This window comes from Melospiza georgiana, chromosome 8 (genome assembly GCF_028018845.1).
Source record: "Melospiza georgiana isolate bMelGeo1 chromosome 8, bMelGeo1.pri, whole genome shotgun sequence".
Lineage (NCBI taxonomy): Eukaryota > Metazoa > Chordata > Aves > Passeriformes > Passerellidae > Melospiza > Melospiza georgiana.
Genome location: NC_080437.1, coordinates 30,687,136 through 30,709,531, shown reverse-complemented (window position 1 = coordinate 30,709,531; position 22,396 = coordinate 30,687,136). Strand labels below are relative to the sequence as shown.

Sequence of the window (22,396 nt, the reverse complement as noted above, 5' to 3'; positions counted from 1 at the left end):
GGTCTTTTTTGTCCTATGTCAAACAGTGCAGCCTCTCAAAAACTTGGAATCAGTGCCACTAGTTTGCTTGACACAACTGTCCTGTCTGGTTTTGTCCCTTCCACTTAGAATATGCTGGCACTTGTTGTTGAAATTATGTAGGTAACTTCTGAGATGGATGGGACTCCCCGTGAGAATTTGGTTCCCATGTGTCTGATTGCAGCATTACCTTAAAATCAAAATTATTCTTCTGTGATGTTGAACATGCTTTCATATTTGTGAGCAGGAAAATATTTGCAATATCACTAAAGCAGTTTATAAAGCTAATTGAAAATGCAGGACTTGATGTGAAAGCTTCTGAATGAAAAAGTTTTCATCCAGGTCTTCAAAAGGATTTTTATCATTCTGTTGCAGAAGAACATGAAACAAAGTGAATATGAATTTTCTACACTTGGTGAAGTATCTGCTCAAGTTGAAGAAATCAAGTTGCTCTACTTGATTTCTTCTTGTTTTGGCAGCTTTCTGCTCCCTCAGGCTGGAACAACTCTGGTTGGATTTAGTGGCAGAAACTCGGTGAATAAAAATCTGGAATTTATCACCTTGAAGTATTTTTCATATTAAAAAAAAAAAAAAAAATCCAGGTTTGCTTTGCTTTGAAAGTGTGTAAACTGATGTTTGCTGAAGTTGGCTTCTGGAGAGAGGTTGTTTCCTGTCAGGGGTAGATAACTTCTGTGAGTGACTTGACAGGAACACAGAAAACTCAGAGACAGTATTGAGTTGTTTTGCAGTGATTTAGAGGCCTTTCTCAAGTATAAGGTTCAAAGATGCTGTTTCTTTTAAGAATACTCCCAAGTGTTAAATCAGCTGCAGTACAAAGGCAAACCTTTATGGATTGTTGTGGGTAGCTTTGATTCTGAAATTCTCTTGCCCTTGAATTGTTTTTGCCCTAGCCCTACTAATAAAGGATAACATAAGCATAAATTGGTTTGACTGGTGGGGACAGAGAGCTGATGTCCAGTGCACATTTGACTTTGCACTGTCAGCAGTTTGGTCCTGTTTGCTGTATAACAAATTGCAGCACCAGCGCCCACGTTCATCATTTCCTCTCCATCAAATGCTTCCAGTGCTTTGCTGCCTGCCCCCCTGGCACAGCTTTGCCCAGTGGAGTGTTCACTGCAGGTTTTTGGTGTTAGGGCTGCATCAGTTGACTCCTCCTGGCATGCAGGGTCACACAGGCTGCCAGGGCAGGGAAAAGTTCAGTGATTTTCTCAGTCTGTCTGCACAGAGCTGCTTGCTGGGAAGGCTCAGCTGAAGTGTCTGTGCAAAGAATGCTTGCCACAAGCATCAGCTCATACTTAATATCTAATTGTATTAAATAAATAAATCACAGAGCACTGCAGTGGCACCAGAGGGGAAGAAACCATGTGTTGTTTCTGTAATTCTGGTTTGTGAATAAACAGAATGGGAATCTGAAAAGATGTCACAGCACTGTTATATTTCTAATACTTCATTCTTAAAATATGTCCTTGCTTTTGCTGAGCTCTGCAACAGTGTTTTTGCAGTCTGAGGGAGTACCTGCATTCTCAGGCTGTTCTCTGTGCTGCTGCCAGAAGTGGCTCTGCTGACCTGTGCACACTCACCTGAAACCTCAGCATGACCCAGTCCCTGTTTCTGCTCCAAGAACAGGCACAGCTGAGCTTGTCGAGTGGAAGCCCTCATTGCCTGGGGGCAAACATCCACCTGAAAGAGATGTCAAGGTGCAGAACAAATTCATTAGGAATTTTTTATTGTTGGGAAGCAATCTTTTTTTTTTCCTAGTTCCTGAACAGTCTGGGAGGAACAGATCTGTCAGGGTAACTGCATATGCTGACAGCTTCTGCACCTCTTAAGTGAAGCCTAGAGATGTGTGGGATTTTTTTATCAGTGTCAGGTCTCCAGACCTTTTGATTTTTGCCTGCCCCCCACAATGTATTCATTTGCAAGATCAAAAATATAACTTGGGAAGGAGAAGGAACACAAGGATCAGAACTAAAAGGCTGAAATTGTCCTAAAAAGCCTTTTCCCAGGGCAAGTGCCTACACTGATTACACAGCCATGGACTGAAATTCGTTTCCTGAAGAAATGAGTTTCCATCATTCACATACCCAGCTCACCCTCAAGTCAGTGGCTTTATGCCAAGGCTTGCAGATGTGTTTGAGGAGATAGCTTGTGAATTCATAGACATTTTATCTTCCATCTAGAGTTCTTTTAGTCTTTCCAGAGCTCCCAGCATGGGGCTCAGATTGTTCCCATTTCCAGGAAACAGAATGGAGAGATGTGTTTAAATTCTGAATGCTGCCAACATGTGGGTAATTGAGGTGTAGCAGTGGGTGGTTCTGAGCAAACACCTGGTTCCTTTCAGTGTGAGCTTAGCCCTTGTGAATTTTGCTCTCAAACTTCCTCTCCCCTTCCTTTTCAGCTTCTTACTCATTATTTCTTCCACATTAACACAATGTTAGTATCTCATTTTCTTTCCAGTTGCCATTTTAGCATCAGACTGTGCTTGCCTGACTGTTGTTTTTCTTGGGTGTGGGCTTGTTTTGGCAGATGTTTATTGAACAAAACAAGATGAAAAGGCAGAGTCAGTTGCTTCTGCAAAATTTTGCTCCTGATCAACAGCTTTTGAAGGCTTTGGATGACAATGCTAAGCTAACCCACACATTAGAAGAAGAGAGGCTTCAACACCAGCAAAAGGTAAAGCAGAACTTCTTTTCATCTCATCTGGAAGTCTTTGAAAACCTCCTGAATTTAAGGAGTGCTGTGTCTTAATTACATTCAGAATTACTTGAAATCACATCCCTTGTAAGAGCTTCGAGTTTAAAAACTTAAATTTCAGAGAAAGTTGTGATTCCCTTCTGAGTCACTGTTCAGATATGAGTACAGAACTCAGAGGCACCTGAGCCTGAAGAAGCTCTGGTTTAGGCAAGTATTTTATTCTGGGTGCCAGTGAAGTGCAGTTACAAGCAGTGAGTCAGGCTCCATTAAGTGAAGAGATGGCAAGAGCATATTTTGGACATTCAGTAATACAAAGGGTGCCTTGGGGGTATAAGGAAAGAACAGGAGGTGAGAGGTGGGCAGTGGTTTGGTTCCTGCTGAAAAAATGGATGGGGGAAAGCCAGACAGACACACTGGAGCAGGGACGTGTAAGATGAATCTGCAAAGTGCTGTGAGAAGATATAAACTGATAGGATATAAACAAATTTATTCTCTGAAACTAGACTAGATCAATCTCTTAACTGGGAGAAATCACCATTGCTTCCCAGGAAAGCCTGAAAATGAGCTTTGCTTTAGCCCTGAGGCCTTTTCCTAAAACTCTGTTAGTAGAGTAGTACTAGGGATAGGTAAAGATGTTCTTTCATTAATGCAGCAATACTAAGACTGCATTCTCAAATGCTCTGAATGAATATTTTGGAAGAATCATTTCCAGTTTATTGAAAACCTCTGCATCTTCGGCTACTTTGAAGTCTAGAACAAAATGTACATATTTGGGGAGCTGTGAAGTTACTGCTGCTCTGCATCTGAATGCTGCCTCTGATTCAGATATTCCATAATTCCCCCACTGGCATCTGCATGAGTTGAGACAAGGGAGTTTAAATAATGAGCCTGTCAGTGGAAGCAGTAAAAGAACAAAAATGTCAACGTTCTCGTGCTTCAAATGAGGAAATGTTCTGAAATTAATTATGTGATAAAAACTCTATAAAAAGAAAAGGGAACAATGTAAAGCTTAAGTACTTTGGAGCTAAATACATATTTTAAAGAAGAGTTAAAGCAAGTTGGGATCATAACAGAAAATTCTGACATCTTTCAGAAAAATCTTTCCAGCTTTCATTCAAAATTTTTCTGGGACTTGTGCTTCACTCCTGTACTATAACATGATGTTTTCAGGCATAACTGTGTCTAGTGGGTTATTTGTCAACAGGAGGGACAGAAAATGTCTTTTATTGTGATGAATGCTCTTGTTTGCCAACTGCAGATAAAAGAATTAGAAGAGCAGCTAGAGAATCAGTCACTGCACAAGGAGATTGGTCGCCTTAAACAGCAACTAGAACTTCTGGAAGAAGATAAAAAAGAACTGGAGCAGAAGTGTCAGCATGCAGAAGAAAAAGCTAGAGACCTAAAGCACTCAGGTAAAACTGTGTAATAACTTTGATTTTAGGCTTAAGGTGTGTGTGTGCTTGGTGCACGTCTGCATTTGAGACCCTAGAAGCTTTTGTGTAGCTGTGACCCAGAGCTTTGCTTCATTAGACAAAGTACAGCAGCTGCCTTCATCTGCAGAACAACTGTGTCCAAAATGTGTGTGAAGGAATAACCCTGTAAAACTTCTGTAAAGGAACAAAAATCCTGTGGTTAGGTTGCCCTGAGTCTTACAGATGGATAAATATATGGGAATAGGTGTGTGTGTGAAAGACACAAAAGATTATACCTGGACTTTAAAGTCATTCAGTTGATTTTTAATTTTTTTTACCTTTTAAAATTTAAAAGCAAGCTTAAAATGCTGCAATTTTAATTTGAATCCATCATAGCAAGAACAAAGAACCATATCCACTTTGGAAATCATGTTCTTACTTCTCCCATAACCTACTGCACACAAAACAGTTGCTAAGGATTTTTATAACTAAAAGAAATTTAGGATTTTTTTTTCTCTGTTTCTGCCCATCCCCAGTTAATTATATTTGACAGCATTTCAAGCACAGAGAAGTAATTTCTGCATTTTAGGTCTGACATGAAAACAGGAGAGAAAAAAATCCATTTTACCACGACCCAGTTTCACCCATTTTTATGGAGAAAGCCCACACCACCAGCAAGACAGAGACAGGTCTGGAGGTTGAAATTGTCCATTTCTTTGATCTCCTGTTAGTTCATTCTCAAATACAACCTCTGATACACTGTTGCAGAAATGGGACCAAGTTTTCCTTGCTCTGTCATTTTATATGAAGAGTCCTGTGTGAGGGAGAGTTTCAGTGGTAACTCAGGTTGGAGGCAGCTGTTCAAATGGGAATCCTGTGCGTTGTTCTTGGTAGAAAAGGTCAAAAAATTTACGTTGGGCAGTTGTGTGGTTTACTCTTGTTTGTTCTTTAGTCAATTAGTAGAGTTTTTTTCTCAAAGCTGCTTCGCAGAGGGGATGAGAGAGCTGACTGTGGTTTGTTTCCTTGCCCCCGTGCAGTTGATGAGCTCCAGAAGCGAATCCAGCAGTCTGAAAATCCTGCCCCGCCTCCGCCGCCTCCTCCTCCGCCTCCTCTCCCTCCTCCTCCTCCTCCCAACCCCATCAGGTGAGTGCTCCCAGTCAGGGTAGGGCAGAGACAGCTCCTTCATCACCGGCATCCAGGCAGGAACGGTGTGTTCAAAGCAAAAAAGCTTCAAAGCTCCACCTGTGTGGGGCTCCTGAGCTGCAGTGTGGCCGCGTTTCTCCTCCCCGAGAAAAGCAAGGCACGACTTCCCGAGGAGATTTGTGGGAATCGCAGCAGGGAAACTCAGAGAAAGGAAAAAAAAAATCTTATCTCATTGGCTGTGCCTATGTTTGTGCAGAAGTGGAATATTTACCCTGAGTGAGAGGGTTTTGTGTCCAGGCTGTTGGTCAGCAGTCAGTCACAAGATTCTGTGCAGTTCAGCTGAGTGGAGTTGAGTGCTTGAGCAGATTCAGTGTAATATAATATAAAATAATATAGTATAATGAAGTAATTAATTAGCCTCCTGATACCAGTGGAGTCAGATGCATCATTTTCTCCCCACTGTATTTACTATACTTACTATTTACTATATTACTGCAGGACATGCTCAGTGCCCCACCTGCCCCCAGACTTAACAGCCAGGCCAATTCTGAGCAGTGCCTGCCTTGCCAAGCCTAACAGACTGTCTAGACTGTGATTTTGGAGGAGGAGGGATACCTGTCTCCTCTAAATTTAGGAGATTTTTTTTTTCCTATTCACCTGATAGCTGTAATTATAGACTTGTGAAATGCTTTCTATTGCCAAGAAAACTCCTTTGAACCAAAGGATATGTTGGATTATTGTGTGTCCCTTCATGTCAGATACTGATGATGAAAATGCAGACTCTATTGAGTTCTCACAATTACTTTCATAAGTTAAAAAGGAGGAAAAAATAACAAATGAAAATCACCACCCAGTCATCAAGCATTTTTGGGCAAAAATATCAAAATTTGGCTTGATTTCTACAAAGGACTATAAAAGAAGATGACCAGTCTCTGCTGATGTATCAGGCATTAGACCCAAATTAATTGACAAAACATTAAAAGGCACTTAGTTAATTTTAAAAACTGCTAATCTTCACATTGTCTGCTTGGTTTTAAAAATAAATGGACTTGGATGACAATTTGCAACCTTCTGTAATAGAAATGACATCCAGGAGTCTTGTTAACTACTGTGTTAAACTTATGAATAGATCTGATTACTGGGGACAATTCATCCCTTTGTGCATCTTGCATTGTTTTTAGAAACTAAACATATTCAGGCAGATTGTGTTTGGCCTTTTGCTTCTTTTATGTCCGTTAACTCATTTGGCCTGCCTGCTCCTTTCTCACTGATGGATAGCATGAATTAACTGTGTAGGAGTGTTGTGGGATTTTTCTGTTCAAATTTGTGCCCTTTACTGTTTGGAGTAGGTGAAAATATTAATTTTAAGCCCTGTCATAGCAAAGTCAGACTATTCCCTCATGCACTGTGATGTGTATGTGAATAGAAGTTGTTTTAGGACATAGGCACTGGCTGCTGCATTTTTCTGGGACAGAGTTTTGACCTTTTAGGCAGGGATGTCACTGCTGGGTAAGGAATGATGTTCAGTAGGGAGTGCCTGGCCTCACTGACACATCAGATGTGCACAGGAGCTTGTATTGTTCTTGAAGATGAATCATTTGCTGGTGTGGACTTATACATTGTGAATATAGTGAGGGGATAATTATTTGACACTGTAAGAGATTACAAACTTGGAAATGGTGAGGAGATACTGATCACCATATTTAAGTGTCCTCTGGAGAACAATACTTCAACATCTACAGCTCTTCTTTCTGTTTATTATGCCAGAGCAGCTTCTGTTTGTCATGTGTCACAATGAGACCCCGGCTTTTAATATTCAAATCTGGAGTGTTTTGATTTGTGCCTAATGCCTGTTAAAAAGAAATAAATTTCTCTGGTGCATTTTGATGGGAGGCATTGTGGGGGGTAATTCAGTGCATCTGCATTCAAGAATCATTAAATGAGTCTTTTGTGAGTGGCTGTATAATCAGGTGTAAGCAGGCTGCTGGTGTGTCATGTTCAGGCTCATTCTGACAGTGGGGGGACCCAGGACAGAATGACAGTGGGGGCCCAGGACACAATGACAATGTGCAGTTTCATTTCCCCCCAAGGTCTCTCATGTCAATGATTCGCAAGAGATCTCACTCCAACACCAACGTGAGCAAGAAGGAGAAACCTCCTCAGCAGGAGTCAGGTATGGCTCATCCCTTCTCAGGCTGTGTGGGTTACCCTCTGGGGCTGCAGAAAGGAGCTGGGCATAAAGATGGTGGCTCAGATGCTTCTGATTGTCAGCATTAACTACAGATCTCCACATCCAGCACAATCCCAGAAATGGGATTGCAGCCCAGGAATATGTGCACCAAGATGGGAAGTGGTATTTTTGGTACTTTAGCTTTGGTATTCCTAGGAGAGGTGGCTGAGGACTCTGGGCTTGTCTGGTTCAGAGAAAAGGAGGCTGAGGAGTGACTTTATTGCCCTCTACAGCTCCTGAGGAAGGGACAGGTAGAGAGAGAGATGCTGAGCTCTTCTCCCTGGGATCCAGTGACAGAACACATGGGAGTGTTTAAAACTGCATCAAGGAATGCTTAGACTGGACATAAGGAAGAATTTATTTATGGTGAGAATGGTCAGACACTGGAAAAGGCTTTCCAGAGAGGTGGCTGGTGCCCCAAGCTTGTAAGGTTTTGAGGCTGTAACTTTTGTTCAGCCCTGAAGTGGTCAGACTGTTAGACCAGATGGTCCCAGCTGAAACATTTTGTTGTATTCTACTCCAAATTTCCTCGAGATCCCAAGTAATTTTTGTGGCCCTCATAGCCATCTCTGCTTCCACAACTGAGCTGGTCATCAGCATCCAATTTACTTCTTCCAAAAGGATTTGAGGCTGAGGTCAAAAACCTCAAGGGAACACCTGACATTTGCTGTAACTGGAGAAAAGTTGTAATCCTGCTTGAGCTGCAGCATGTGCAGGGCATTGTGCTTTTACAGGTTACCTGTAAGAGGCAGAAGACCAAACCCACAAGCATTAAACAGAGAGCAGGTTATATTCAGCATAATACAGGGAAATTTCTGAATTTCCACATGGCAATTTCTTCTGTCCAGAGCCTCTCCACAGAGCTTGTTTGTTAAATACTTAAGTTCTTGTCCCTCAATTCATATCTTGTGAAATTACCACTCAGAGTTGACTGTAATTCTAATCCTTTAATAACACTGAAAACCTAAAACAAAACAGTCTTGCACTAAGGTGGCTCTGCATGCAAAGTAACAGCTGAAATTGCATTTTATTGTTGTTAATGGAAGCTGGAAACTTAGCAGGTTGAGAACAGGAGTTAAGTACAGATTTGCAAATGACTGTGAGTGCCTGAGGAGTCAGGGCTAGTTAGACAGGCATTGCCAGTTAAATAACCAGGGGTTTTCTTGCTGTTTCTCTCTTCCTTCTGAAGCAGCAGGAGTTTGTTTTTAGTGAATTGCTTAACTCATTTGCTGCCACTTAAACAAAGAAGGGAACCTGGCTGAAATTATAGGATATAACTGTTAAAAAGACCCCTGCTGTTAGCAGACTAATGGTATGTAAGTCAGGCTGGATTGTTGCATGGAACCAACAGGAAGGAAGTGGGGGAAGGAGAGTTTTACTCCTCCCATTCTCAGGTGAGGAACTGAGGAGTGTAGTGACTTGGGCAGGTCCCTGGGGGAATTTCTGGAAACTGGTTACCAGTCTGAGAGAAACAAGGTTGTTGGTCTGGATAGAATAGTTAGAGAGGTGACCTTGTCTGAGATCTCTGATGAAGGGTCAGTCTTATCTTTCAGTAGAAGTCCAATTATGGTGCCTTGATTTGTCAGAGTTCCTTGAAGCATCCTAGATGTTTTGATTACAACTTTTTGTTGAGACTGTCACAAGCAGTGATTGCATGAAATACTCTGAAATTCACTCTTAAGTTCTCAACTCCTCATTCTTTCATTATTTATTAGGAAACTAACAGTTCTGACCTTTCTTCAATTACGTATAAACTGCTTTTCCTCTTAATAGTTGAGCTGTCCTTAAAATAAAAAAGGGAGAAAATTCTTTCTTTATCTAGTTATTATATCAAACTTGAGTCTTGTTTTAATCCCTGTTAAGGACTTAGAATGAATGGTTTCTATCCCATACCACCAATTAAGCTTTTATATTTGAAACAGGCTGTTTGTGAAATTAAAGGCTGACATTAAATCAACTTAGAATACATAAACCATATTTCTATGAATCATCAAGAGTACCCTGACAAGTGAGAGAGCAGAAGTCTTTTTAAAAAATTCCTGTTACATAAGGTACAAAGTTGGCAGCTTTGAATAGCATCAGCCCTATTTCTCCAAGTATTTAAGTGCTCTTCCCCCCCTCCCCTTTCTGGTATGTTAAGGGTCTTTTCTTTTGTTATCCAGAATAAGTTAACAGGCATTATTTAGGTTCATCACAGAGCTTCCTGTCATCTCAATAATTTGCAGTCCTGATACCAAATCTCTTGAGAGAGCAGCCATTTCCTTCCGTGGTATTTCAGTTTTTCCCTTTAACGTGATGCAGTGTTTTTAGGAGGGGTGGGTTTAGGCCAGGCTGAGGTGTTGGTGTGTTGTTCCTGCCAGCTCCTCAAACCCATGAGAAATGGGGGAGTCCCTGTCCTGGGGCATTATCAGCTTCTCCTGTGTCACTGCAGCTGTGGAGATTCCTGCTGAGCCCCAGTGGAAGCAGAGCTGGGTTCTTCCAGCCCCTGCTGCTTCATCCTGAGCACCGAGCTTGTGCAATTCCCAAACAGTCCTGGAGCTTTGTGTTCGTCGTGATGAGGGCCCTGCTTCTGTCCAAACTTCTGCAGCTGGGCATTTGCAAGGTCAGGATGCTCAGTGCAGGGTGGAATTTTATCCTTGAGGAGCTGGGGGCAGCTGAGCTGAGAGATCCCTGTATCCAGAATGAGAACATGGTTTTCACTTTGTACCATTTCTCTGCAGCTCCTGTCTGAAATGTGATCTGTTCTTTGCCTTTTTTAGCAGGTGAAGAAGTTACAGATCTGAAGAGGCAAGCTGTGGAAGAAATGATGGACAGGATTAAAAAGGGAGTTCACCTGAGACCAGTCAACCAGTCAAGCAGGCCTAAAACAAAGGTTTGGAATAAGTAGCAGACCAATAATTTTAGCTAAGTACAGTAATTTACACTGAAAATAAACTTTTCTTTTAAATATTCAGAAGAATACATTTCTTCCCCTCGTTTACTTTGCTTGATTTTGGATAAAATGGATTAGAGCAGCATATACCTGAAGAACAAACAAAAAAAAAAAAAAAAAAAAGAGAAAGCAAAAAAACAAAACAAAACAAAAAAACAACAAAAAAAAAAAACCAAACAAAAAACAATGCAAATGAAGGCAGCAGTAAGTAAGTAAAGGCCAGTTTCTTTGACACATAAAAGAAGCTTGTAAACAAACAGCTGCTAAGAAACAAAAAGCACAGAGAGAATACCTGAAGTGGTTAAAGGGGATGATCAACAAGTGGGCTGCATTAACACTTTTTTTTTTCTTTTATGCAACACAACTTATACGTGGATGTGGCTACTATAGAACATTGCTTACCTCCTTCACAAAAGCATAATCTTTATTTGAGTCTGTGGTTCACAGTGCTGAGAGCTGAGGCTCTTCTCTTCATCTGAGTAAGGAAACAGATGGAGTGTTAGCCCTGTGCCCAGGAGAGGAGGGGACAGGAATGTCACTCAGCCCCTGGGTGAGGTCTGTCTGCAGGTACAGAGTCTGTCCTGGGCCACTTCATGTGGCTTTTAACATTTGTGTCTTGTGTTTGCTTACAGCCAGAAACACCAAAGCCCTCTGAAAGTGCAATGAAAGAACTAAAAGGGATTCTGGTAAGAGGAAGCTTTCATATTAAATTTCATTTTCTTCTCATTGAGCTGGCAGGGCCTTCTGTGCAAACTGTGAAACTTCTGCACTTTGGGTTGAAGCCATAAAAGCAAATTCCCCAGTTCCACCTTTGATTTGGTTTGACTTAAGGACTTAAGAGAATTAGTTTTTGCACTCTTCTCTGGGTTTGTGTGCTCCTGCCACTAGAGGGGATTTTGTGGTCTGTGTCTGCCATAGATTGTTTGGAAAAATTCCAAATACTCACAGTGGGGATGCTTAAGGATGGAGGATACCTAGTCCAAAGTAAAGCCCCTGGACTGCACATACAGTATTTGCAGAGTTGTGCTCATCAACTGGTCTCCTTCCTGTGGCACCAGATTTCTTGTCAGCATAGGTGAGGTTTAAATAAAGCAATAGCTCTGGTCTATCTGCATTTATATGTGGAAAAAATGAATTCTGAATAGCTGTCCATATAACCCCTTACCACAAAATAAAAACATTAGGCATGTTTGGTCCAGCTGAGAGCAGTGTGCTCCTGTTGTGTCCTTTACTCAAGTCATTGCTTGTTGCTTCTTTTGCACAAGAGCTGAAATTGTGTCAGAAGGAGCTGTAGTTCTTGCTCCCTGGCTTCTGTAACCCTGAAACTTTTGAGGTGCCTCTTTGGCAGGTGAAATTCTGCCAGTTTTCAAGCAAAATGCTTCACTTCCACTCTAGAAGGTGAAGCTCATCATTCTCATCACCCTGTGGTTAAACAGCCCATACAAAAAACAGTTCAGTGGTGTTTTGGGGATGCAAGGCAGTACAGCAGAGTGGGATTTAAAATCACCAGTGATGGGTTAAAGTTGCTGTTCTCCAGTCATGTGAAAGCAGGGGAAGAAGGGAAGAAATGGTCTAGAGAGTCACCAGACCCTAATGCTGAGCCCTAATTAGAGGGACACTTCATTAAATGTGGCAGTAAATAGGAAAGGAATAAAATGCAACAGTGAGAGTGTTCTTTAAGCAGAATTCCATAATTAGAGGAGTGGTGTGCTGTTTGCACAGTAGTGAGGGTTGGACAGGGCTGTCTTGCCCAGGCTCCTTTCTCCAGCAGCTGTTTTGTTTCTCCAGCACTGTGTCACTGACACCAGGGAAGCTGGACTGTGCACTCAGGGGGAGCAGGGAGAATCCTGCATGTCTGTGCCAGGCTCCTTGCCTTTGAGCCTCTCAGGGTATTTGCAGTGCAAGACAAACTGGATAAAATGCAGCTCCAGTCTGTTCTTGAGAGCAGTGATTATGCACAGTCAGACAACAAACATGGGGGTGGAATGTGATGGAGTAAACATTTGTTGTTACTATGCTAATTATGCATTTTGTGTAGACCTCCATATAATTGTTACAAACAAAACACATTTATGTTGTGCAAATTCCAGAGTTTGAGTGACTCCCTTTTTTAAGTTGCTTTTGTACATGTACATTTGTACAGATCTGGGGCATACTACTAATGAATAACCTGCTCAGTCAAATTTCAAATAGTTTTGAAAGAAAATGTTTTAACTTCTAGGCAGGAGTGAAGAATTAAGGGCTTCTCTGCAGGGCTCCTGAAAACAGGACAGCTTTTGCAACTTGCATTGTTATTTCCTTGGCTATTTCTGATCAAAGGTTATGTGCTTATCAACAAAAGATGTCAATATAATGTTATTTATGATCTGGTAAAATGCTGTATGAATCTGACATGTTTTGGAAGGCTGAATAAATAAGATTTATGGAAAGACTCAGAGGGAAAATGAAATAGTATATGGGCACCAAATTTCCAGTTGCATTATAAACATTTTGGGCAAATTTTACAATCAAGTATGTTCTGATCCAACAACTGATTTTTGGGAGTGGGGAAATGCATGCAGTATGCACCAAATGTGTGTTTAAATTCATGTAGGCAAATTTGTGAAGTTTCAGGCTTTGCTTAAAGCCTCTTTTCCTCCCACTTTAAGAAAAGTGCTCCTGGACTTGCAGCTTCACTGATAGCACATGCTGGCCTTGGCACAAGGCAGTAATAGCATTTATTTATGTATTTATTAATAGCATTTATTTAATAATATTTATAAATATAATTAATTTATGTTCTGTATGTATAAAAACTGTTTCACCTTGAGATCTAACTGTGCAAAAGAGTATATAGACATAGAGTATATAGTATATAGACATAGAGTCAGGTTTATGGCAGATCAGTTACATTATAGGATATCATCTGCTGCAGCTGTAGCTGGTAAATACTGGCTTCTGCACATGTATACACCAGGATGCAGCAACACAGGACAGTGTTAAAATATAAAACCCACTGGAGCAGCAAAAGATGGATCTTTGGCTCTTTGTTAGCAGAGGTTAATTATGTGCATGATGACTCTCCAGATCCTTCACACGTTAAGATGGAGGAAGTTGGCAGTTTCCCACAAACATCAGAATTTGTTCATCAGTGGCAGGGCCAGGGCATCTCTCTTCAGCCTGATATCACTCCCCTCATGTGTAGTGAGTGTGGTTTGTCCCTGCATCATGAATCCAGGTCAAGGTGAGCTGTGGGGAGTGAATTCCAGCTGCTCCTGCTGTACCAATGGCAGAGCCTGGCAGCTGCTCTGGAGCTGCAGTGGGAAAGATTCTGAAGCTGTGCACACGAGCTGCTTGGCGTCATCTGTCCTCAGAGAGCTTCTCCTGCCTTTCTCTTGCTGCAGGAAACCCTGAATAAATCCACCAGTTCCCGGAGCCTGAAGTCCCTGGAGACAGACAGCGGTGAAACGGAGCTGGAGCGAGTCCTGCGGCGCCGGAAAGTGACCACTGAGCAGGACAGTGGCAGTGAGTGCTGCCCCTCAGGAGTGCCCTCCCCTCCCTGCACCCAGGGACTCCTGAGCCTTCACATGCCCTTCCAGACCACTGCCATTGCAGCCACTAGGAGAACTTCACCTTCTTCTTCTTCTTCCCTGTCTCACCTGTTGCTTTTCATCCCATTTTCTCCAAGAGATGCTTCTGTCAGGATTTTATGCACACACAGGCACATAAATTCCTCTTTCCATCCTGGAGCTCAGATGTTATTTGCTTGAACCTTGTCTGCTTTGCTCTATTTCTGGTCACATCTCACAGTAGGCGCTAGGGAGAGTATATTCTCATAGGGGCACTGGCATTGCACCAGCATCAAACCATGACAGACCTACTGTGAAAATTCTCTTGAGAGTAATGCTAGCCAGAGAAATGATATTTAGGAGTGGTGATTTGAATTAACCTCTTCTGCAGACCAGTGGTCTCCAGTTTTTATGCTGTGCTTTACTGTCATCTTCTGTAAGAAACTGTTGATGTTCTGCTTGGCTGCAAACACAATTTGTACAAATGTGAGTCTGTGGCTGGTTTGAATGTCACTGTAGAGCTTTATCTTGGATTTGCAGATAGCTCACTGGCTCCTCATTAGTACTGGGAGCAGCTTTTCTGCAGTCAGGCTGGGAGAGCACCAGAGCTGTGCCTGGGTGGGGCTGGGGGCAGCAGGGCTCGTCCCCCCAGAAGGCAGGAGCATCAACACAGCAAGTGCTGCCCGTGGTACAAGGAAGGGAGAGCAGGAGCTGGAAATGAAGTATTTTGACATTCTCTTGCACTGGATGCTGTTCATTAAAATTCCATTTTGATTTCTGCAGTTAGTTGAGTTCTGCTCTGCTCTTGTGTTGTTTCCAGACCAATCTAGGTAACAGAAGCATTAAACTTTCTTTGGATTTTAGATCCCACTGGAATCCTGGCCACATCAGAATCAAAGTCTCTGCCTGTGCTGGGTTCAGGAGCCAGTGCCCCACAGGCAGCACTGAACCAGAAAGATGTGGAGACAGATTTCACTTCCAAAGTACCCAACTCAGGTCCTGTCCCCAGCCAGCCTAAGGGTGCTACGGGCTCCAAGCCTACTTTACAGTAAGTAGAACATGAATTTCTAGATATGTTGTAGTACAAGATGTGTTTGGGAAGTGATTTAATATCAGTTTTAGTTAACAAGATAAATGCACAGTCTGCAGCTGTTTACCACCGACTCCCCAGATAATTTGCATCTCATGTGAAAGGAGAAATTAAATTCTCTTTAATGAAGTTCTTTTCCTCTAAAACCTGTGAACATTCTCCAAAAAAATAGTTCATTTTCTCTGTCAAAAAAAACCCTCAAGAGATTTTGAAGAATAACAAGGTTAAAGGTTTTTTCCATATCCTGAAGAGGGATGATAGTTATATTGTTAACTCTTGATTAAAAGTTGTTCTGGCAAATATTCCAAAAAAATACAATCATGTGCATCATCTTGGTCTATATGCTGGTGTGCAGGGCAGTTTCTGTTGAACCAAAACAAGTCCTGACTATTACTCTTAAAAATTTGTTGGTAAAAAGGTTGAATTACCTTGAAATCTCAAGTTAAAAAAAAAAAAAAGGTGCTGCATTTGCACAGATGGGCAGCAGAATCTTCAGAATCTTTCATCACAGCAAACTGAAGACCTGAAACCAGCCTCAGAGTTAAATCTACTTCAGCAATATTTATTTCAGATTCCCTGCAGGATTGGTTTATTCTCCAACAGTACCAGGCTCCTTTTGGAATTGGGCTGTGCACTTGCTTCTGCTGCCTTGCCAGGTCGCTTGTCAGTTTGTCATTTCAAGAAAAGGAAAGAGATGAGACAAATCAGATTGGCAAAATATTGTAGTTATGGCTAATTAAACTCCTGATTTCTTGCTCTGTCAGTTAGAAAACTCATACCACCAGTACCTATTCTAGCAAGTCTTCATTGTTTTGTTCAGAGGAAGAAGTCACGACAAATGAGCTGAATATTCAGTTTGCATGTATTTTTATGAACTGATACTTCACTCTTATGCAGGTACTTTCATCATTTATTTTTGAGTGGATAAAGAACCCAATTTCCTTTTGTGCTCTGCAGTTGTATTTAATTCCCACAGAGAATTAAAAGCAGAATGCAATTTTCACTCATATGCATTTTCCCCTTTCATTTAAGTATCCTTAGAAGAAAAATGATCTTCATTTTAATTTAATCAGAAAGATGAAGATATTTTCAGCAGTTGTTTAGGCATGAATAATGCCATTGCATTTTCTTGAGCAGCTACCCTTGACAGAAAGGTGAGGTTGATCCTGAAAATTGTGTTTGTAGTTTGTGGATTTCTGTGATTTGGAACAAACCAGAAAACACAAGACAACTCCTGCCACCTTTTGTGTACCTTTATTTCAACGAACTAAGTGGAAATTGCATTTACAAGAAAGGAAATGAAATAATTGCAGGCCCCAAGGTCTCTCAGAATGCGTGGTGAATTGGCTGTGGAAAGGATCTTGTGCTGACAGTCACAGTTGTTATGTGTTAGAAAAGCATATGTGAAGCTCAATTTATTTCTCAGCTTGCCTATTCAGTGACATCCCAAAAGACACATTTCACTTGAATTTATCTGTTTAAAGCATTAAAACAAATGTGGTGGGCCAGAGTCCTCAGTGCTGCAGGGCTTGCTTGCTCTGAGTCACTGGTGTAAACCTGCTGAACTGGGAACACTCATCTTTGGGGATGGATTTCCAGGAGAAAGGAGGTGCTGGGGCTCTCCTCCTCTTGGGTGCCAGGCTGGCAGGAGGAGCAGGGATAACCTGCAGGCCCCACACCACAGTACAGAGCAGCTGCTTTGCTTCTCTCTCCTGGGGGCTGTTTGCAGCAGGGGTTGGTAGAAGCAGCCTCCAGACTCTGGGGTGTGAAAGCTGTTGGAAGCAGGGCTCCTTGGAAGCAGGCAGCAGAGGGCAGTTCCTCTGGCCAGCAGCTCTCACAACTCAGCTCTGTAACCAGGCAGTTTTCTGGATTTCCCTACAAGCAGCTTAGTTTGGATCAGCAGAGCCCTTCTGAAGCAAATCTCACTATTGTCTGTGCTTGCCATGCTTTGATTTGTAATCTGGAGTGCCCCTAGTGCATCCTGGATCCCTGGATTCATGGCATGAGTGAAGCTAAACCAGGGCATGTGATCCATCCATGTCCTGGGGGGGCACACAGTGAATCACCCTGAGCTGTGTCCCCTGCACCAGGGGCTGCTCCCTCCACACTCTGCTCCTGTTGCACCATCCCATTCCCTAAAGGACAAACAGTGCCCTGCCTGGACTGGATACCCTGCAGGAGAAATCCTCTTCTTATTCCCACCTGAGATTAAAGGATGCAGCTCGCATCATTTGCAATCCCTTGCAACCTAACCAAGGTGGGACTTGTTAATGTGTTTGCAGCAGCAGCTGAGCAAACCTTTCCCATCACAGGGAGCACTACATGTCTCATCATTGCCAGGTGTCTCTTGCAGGGCAGGGTTTATTCTTTTCACTTCACCTAGGTTTTAATGTACAACTCGCTATAGAAAGAGTTCAGAGCCCCTAGGTGAGGTGTTATTTCAATGCAAGAGGTTCTTGTGTGTCTGAAGCCATTAAGGAGATGGTTTGGAATGTGTGAAATTTTGCTGAGGTGGTGCTTAGGGGGGAGACATCAGTAATTGTGTCCTGTAGAGAAACTGAGGCCTCACCTGAGTGTGCAGGTAACTTCCTCTGCAGATCTCTTCCCCAGTGTTTAACCCAGCATGAGTGTAATTTTGGGACAGCTGCTTAGAAGAGGTGACAATTTCCTTTCCTTGGCAGCAAAGCCAGTTCCCATGACCCCTGCAGTGTGTGGGCACAGAAGGGAAAGGTGTGTCTGGCCCTGCCCCTGGGGTTTGGGTTTTTTGGTGGGGTTTTTTCAGCACTTGGTAAACATTGTGTTTCTGGGGTGCAGAGTTCTCTTCTGACAGAGTGCACCGCAGAGAGGGTTAGTCTTAATCTGATGATTTTATACAATTAAAGGATTTGTCCTCCCTCTCCCAGCTGTAATCTTAGTACCCCAAATCATCCACCAGCTCTGCAGGGAGCAGCTCAGCCTCAGCTGGAATGAACTGCAAAGGTTTTCCAGTGCAGCTTGAACGTGGCAATTTAGTTCAAACAACAGATGAAGAAAACAATGGGATGTTCTGGGAGTTGGAGGTCTCCTCAGTCTTAACTGTTTTAAAAGCCACTGAGGCATTTTTCTTAGCTTGTACTCTTTGTGTGCCCTCTCAGTGCAGGCAGAAGCTCTCCAAGATTCTTCATTTAAGTAAATTTTCTGATCTTTTTGAGCTTTTCCAAAAGAAGCACCTGAAAGTGGGAACAATGTCCATGCTAAAGATTGTCTGCAGTTCTGTCCTGCTGGCTGCTGTGCTGACCCCTTTGTGCTCAGCTGGGTTTAGCAGGGGCATTCTGAAATGGAGAAGGTTTCTTGCCTTCCCTCACAGGTGTCTGGTGGCACTGGTACTTCAGTAGGGAGCAGAGGGCTCATTCACCACTGTCACTGTGAATATTCCCTGTAATCACTGCTGGACTAATACTGGTAGTGCTGTGATGGAATTCTTTGTTCATCTCAGACTTTCAAAACTTGGAATTGGTGTTTTTTTTACTGTTGCTCAGTATTAGCCTGTGCTCTTCTCTGGTTTATTCTCCTACCTTGTTAAGAATTCTGAAATAATAGACACATGTGCAGTTTTTTGCTTTTATTCTCAATGAGTACTGGCATAAAATTCTGTTTTCTAATGGATACATATTACAATGATTTTACAATGATTTCATGAATAGAACACTGACCCAGGTTAAATAATGCCAAGGTTCTAATATTACCAGAGGAAACAAAGAAAATCCAAGTCTCAGTTGACAATCTGATCCTTAGTTTGTCCTTTTGTACTCCTACTGTAAATTTTATGCAAAGGTCACAGCAGTGCTACGTCACAGGCTTCAGTAACCCTTTAGTATTTACACTTTCTGTAGGTTCTGTAACTATATAAACAGAACAGATTGCTTCTGATATTCTTACATTAAAAAGCATGGAACATTGCATATCCCAGAGTATTAATATCAAATGCATTTCTCATCTAAATCCATATTTCACAGTGCAGAATTTATGTGTTTAGTCATTAAAAAATACATGCAAACTTGTGAGCAACTGTGTGTGCATGAGTACAATAGAACTAGGGTCTCAATTTCTGGTTTAAATACAAAGCTGGACAAATAACAGGAATATTGATAACAGCATTAATAATCTCAGTGAGGGAAAAGCTTTGCACAGAACTGAATGCAAATACCTTGGCTGGACAAAATTGAGTTTTTCAGAACTGTAGCAAACTCTGTCTTTACTCATTGCTTTTCCCAGCTTTATTTGTATGAGTAGATGCTGTTTTTTGAAAAGGAGCACCAAAATTATGTTCATTTTTCTCACTGAAACATTCTGCTCTTGACAAACTGTTGAAAGTAAGCTGTTACTGATAAATAGGGTTAATAATTTTTAACAACGCCTCAGCTGTAACAGCAGCATTGTCAGGCTGGTGCTGCACCAGTGTGAAGGATTTGAAGAAGGCAATACTGGTACAACAAAGTCAGATAGTAATTCTTATTTTTATGCTGCAAACACTGATTTAATCACCGGTTTTCTCCATTAAACTACTTTATATCGACATCTTTCATTTTTCTGTCCTTTGAAGGTGGTAAATATGATTGCCATTTTATCCATTTTTGTTACAAATGAAACAGACTTCAGAGCGTTTGGCTGTGCATCAGTTGTTGGAATGCTGCCATACACTAATGCAGACTCCCCACTGTGAGCCCAGTGAAGAATTATACTTTGATTCACCAGATTGTATTAAATAGTCCAGCTGTTGGGATTTGAAAGATAGTTACCTCCAAAGTGAAATAAAAATGAACTTGGCATTTATGGCTTTGACCATTTTTATAGTGTTGGGCAATCAGCTTTTCAAAAGTAGCACTTTTTAAAATAACCCTCTTCTGGTAACACTGCTTTAAAAAGTTTAATTTGCTGTAACATTCAAAATACCCCGCCTTGTATTTTTCTGGAATGATTGACAACTTTTGCATAAAATAAGCATTATTTTCCTTTTGAAATCACTAGCTTCTGATGATAATCAAATGAGTCTGAAACTGTATCTATTAGTGCCAATTTCTGCATTAATTAACTTATACCAAAATTCTAATGTTAGAGACAATTCTTGTAATTAAAGCTTGAACATGGATTTCATTTGTTCTATCCAGTGCTGCAGCAGCAAGCTGAGTAAATTCTTTCTGAAATGGAAAGTGCAGCAACTGTTGTTTCTGTGGTTATTTTTTGTTTTTAACCTGTTCATTTACCCTCTCCCCGTCACATGGGAGCTGGTGCAGTCCCCACCCAGTGTTCTGATTTTTGAGTGGGGTGACCTTTTTCTTCTTTGTCATTTTCTTTAGGACAAAGACTGTCACAATAAAGGGCAGTTCATGGCAGATGGATCCTGTAGCTAAATTTCTTTCCCTGGCCCCGAGTTGATTCTACCTTTTCCTCTCAAGGGTGTTACCTTACCAGAATGGAAAACTGTTCCTTAAAAATAAACATGAAAATTTAGAGGAAAAAAGGACAAGCCTACAGTGCATGTAGGACCTTGCAGCTTGGAGGATTTCAGCACCTGCCCAGTTTGGGCCCTGTGGGTGTGGATGGTGTAAGGCTGAGCCTAAGGATGGGCCAGTGCAGTGTGGCTGCCATCCCTGAGCCTGCCCAGCTCCCTGCCCACAGGCACTGGGGGCTCAGAATCTGGGGGATCAGCTTCTGGGGGGCTCAGGCTCTGGGGTGCTCGTGCTCTGGAAGGCTCAGGCTTTGGGGGATCTGGTTCTGGGGGGCTCAGGCTATGGGGGAACTGGCTCTGGAAGACTCAGGGTCTGGGGGCTCAGGCTCTGCAATGCCCAGACTCTAGGGGCTCAGGCTGTGCAATGCTCAGACTCTGCAATGCTCAGGCTTTGGGGGCTCAGGCACTGCAATGCCCAGGCTTTGGGGGTTCAGGCTCTGCAATGCCCAGGCTTTGGGGGTTCAGGCTCTGCAATGCCCAGGCTCAGGGGCTCAGGCTCTGCAATGCTCAGGCTCTGCAATGCTCAGGCTTTGGGGGCTCAGGCTCTGCAATGCCCAGGCTTTGGGGGCTCAGGCTTTGGGGGCTCAGGCTCTGCAATGCCCAGGCTTTGGGGCTCAGGCACTGCAATGCCCAGGCTTTGGGGCTCAGACTCTGCAATGCCCAGGCTTTGGGGCTCAGGCTCTGCAATGCTCAGGCTTTGGGGCTCAGGCTCTGGAAGGCTCAGGCTTTGGGGCTCAGGCTCTGCAATGCCCAGGCTTTGGGGGCTCAGGCTTTGGGGCTCAGGCACTGCAATGCCCAGGCTTTGGGGCTCAGACTCTGCAATGCTCAGGCTTTGGGGGCTCAGGCTCTGCAATGCCCAGGCTTTGGGGGCTCAGGGGCTCAGGCTCTGCAATGCTCAGGCTTTGGGGCTCAGGCTCTGCAATGCCCAGGCTTTGGGGCTCAGACTCTGCAATGCTCAGGCTTTGGGGCTCAGACTCTGCAATGCTCAGGCTTTGGGGCTCAGGCACTGCAATGCCCAGGCTCAGGGGCTCAGGCTCTGCAATGCTCAGGCTTTGGGGCTCAGACTCTGCAATGCTCAGGCTCTGCAATGCTCAGGCTCAGGGGCTCAGACTCTGCAATGCTCAGGCTTTGGGGCTCAGGCTCTGCAATGCCCAGGCTTTGGGGGCTCAGGGGCTCAGGCTCTGCAGTGCAGGGTGCAGGAGGCACAGCCTGTGCTCTCAGGCTCTCTGTCTGCCCACCCAGCAGGGTTAAGGTGGCAGTGGGAACACCCCAGTCTGCCACTTGTTCGGGCTGAGAATTCCCAGTGTTTGCCATGTTCTCTGCTGGTGCATTCCAGCTAATCTAAGGATTTGCCTGCATGTTTTCAACATCAGTACAAAGCTTCTGAATACACACAAGTGCTTTCAGTGTTTCTAGGCTGATGCCAGCTTTGACAAATAACCCAGGTGTCTCTGACCTTTCCTTCCTCCCTGCTCAGAGGCTTTTTATCCCCACGAATCCCTGCTCTGCAAACAATGGTGGTGTAACCCCATTTCTGCAGCACAGAGCGTGGGTCAGACGCCCTTGACAGTTCAGCAAAGCCAGTGGGTGAATTTCCAGAAATGCTCAGTGCTTGCTCCCAGTGAGACCAGCAGCAGCCAAGGGAACATCTGGTTACTCTGTGCCTCAGTCATGCAGTGCAGCCCCCAGGCAGGTGGCTCTGGGCTAAAGGTGTGCAGAAACCATTTTTCAGTGCCTTGTGAGTTCATTTTTCATCTTCCATGCCTGGCTTAACAAATGATTCAGGAGAGGGAATGTGACTGTTGCATTTTGTGCACTGC

The 22,396-nt window shown here is 43.0% G+C and overlaps 1 protein-coding gene across 2 annotated transcripts in view; it reads left to right on the top strand.

Annotated features, from left to right (window-relative positions):
* The window catches only part of SHTN1 (shootin 1), a 55,847-nt gene that overhangs the window by 31,371 nt on the left and 2,080 nt on the right, over window positions 1-22,396 (top strand). Inside the window, exons 9-16 of one of the 2 annotated variants that reach the window (XM_058029419.1) lie at window positions 2,566-2,712; window positions 3,992-4,145; window positions 5,183-5,288; window positions 7,379-7,461; window positions 10,281-10,390; window positions 11,083-11,136; window positions 13,834-13,954; window positions 14,863-15,046. In XM_058029419.1, the coding sequence (XP_057885402.1) occupies window positions 2,566-2,712; window positions 3,992-4,145; window positions 5,183-5,288; window positions 7,379-7,461; window positions 10,281-10,390; window positions 11,083-11,136; window positions 13,834-13,954; window positions 14,863-15,046 (959 nt within the window). Of the gene's footprint in view, window positions 1-2,565; window positions 2,713-3,991; window positions 4,146-5,182; window positions 5,289-7,378; window positions 7,462-10,277; window positions 10,391-11,082; window positions 11,137-13,833; window positions 13,955-14,862; window positions 15,047-22,396 lie in introns of both variants that reach the window. The other variant, XM_058029418.1, reaches the window with a different exon arrangement.